Source organism: Diadema antillarum, unplaced genomic scaffold (assembly GCF_040938485.1).
Source record: "Diadema antillarum isolate AM-2024a unplaced genomic scaffold, OU_Dant_1.0 seq00000392_RagTag, whole genome shotgun sequence".
Lineage (NCBI taxonomy): Eukaryota > Metazoa > Echinodermata > Echinoidea > Diadematoida > Diadematidae > Diadema > Diadema antillarum.
Window position 1 is genome coordinate 3,762 of NW_027271387.1, and position 1,239 is coordinate 5,000.

Consider the following 1,239-nt stretch of genomic DNA (forward strand, 5'->3'; position numbering starts at 1 on the left):
GTGGTTAACCACATAGTCTAAAAATTCATACTATGACAACTCTATGAACACACCATGCCCACATACTGCAGCATAAGACACACTGTGACCATTATGTGGTAAGCTGTGGTAACTGTGTATGACTATGTGAGTTGTATGTTTTGAACCACATAGTTTGTAATTTTTACACTCTGGCAACACTGTGAACACAGTATATTCACACATTTTACACATAGTTAACTATGTGAACACAGTGTGGAAGCGCTGTGTTTGTTCCATAAGGGATATAGACACAAAACATGCAAAAGAAAAAAAAAAGATCCATAATGAAAATCATTTACTGGACTGATAGGGCCTGCATGGTAAGAAGGCAGTAAAAAAAAAGTATCCAGCGAAAACTTGTGCTTGCAATAAACAATGCTGGTCATTCCGAGGTTTTCATCGCAGCTATGTACTGCTCAGCAGTTGGATCGCGGAAGAAATCTAGCCCTCCCCATCTAGCTCCGAAGATGGGATGGCGCAGTGCGGGTTTGGGATCCTCTACGATCTTCACGAACGTCGCAACTACGTCTTCCATCGGCACTATGCTGCCTTCACCCCCGAGTATTTCCGCGTTTTTGGCCGCCTTCGCTTGGTCGATCTCGCTACCGGATTCGCCCGTCCCCACTTTCTGGAGACTATGGGAGATTCCGTGCAAGAGAGGTGTTTCCACAGGCCCTGGCTCAATTACACATGGCCTGTAATAATTCAAAAAAGTAGTCATTCCTTAGTTAGTCATTGACTTCTGATGGAAATTCCATGGTTAACGCCTAAGATGCTATAATTACATGTGCATGATGACAACTATTACTGGAGGCTTTAAGGACTGTAAGCTGTGATTGTATACAATTAGTCCGTAGGTATAGATTGAATTTCTACTAAATGTTGGGGAAAACCAAGAGTTCCTACACAATTATTCAATGACCAACTTCATTCGGAAATCCGGGGGGTAGTGATGTATATTCTTGACGTAGTAATAACGTTTCCTATAATTAGGAATGTGTACTGTCAGTTAAAAAAAAAAAAAAAGAAAGAATTTTGTAGAATTCTCTTTGCATTCATTGATCCATTCCACAGCTTTGATATAAATTATCATCACCAGCTGTTGCGGCCTTTCTACAGCAATGATGTACAATCCAATCAAAACTCAAATTCATAACATTTGAATCAATTGTCAGATTTTTCTAAAAGTTTCCCGACAATGTTCTTCTAAAAAATAAG

At 40.0% G+C, this 1,239-nt stretch overlaps 1 protein-coding gene across 1 annotated transcript in view; it reads right to left on the minus strand.

The window, feature by feature from the left end:
- Positions 1 to 403: 403 nt before the first annotated feature.
- Positions 404 to 1,239, minus strand: part of LOC139731971 (retinol dehydrogenase 8-like) — a 5,324-nt gene continuing 4,488 nt past the window's right edge. The window contains exon 3 of the mRNA XM_071642845.1: positions 404 to 716. Coding sequence (XP_071498946.1) covers positions 404 to 716 — 313 coding nt within the window. The remainder of the gene's footprint in view (positions 717 to 1,239) is intronic.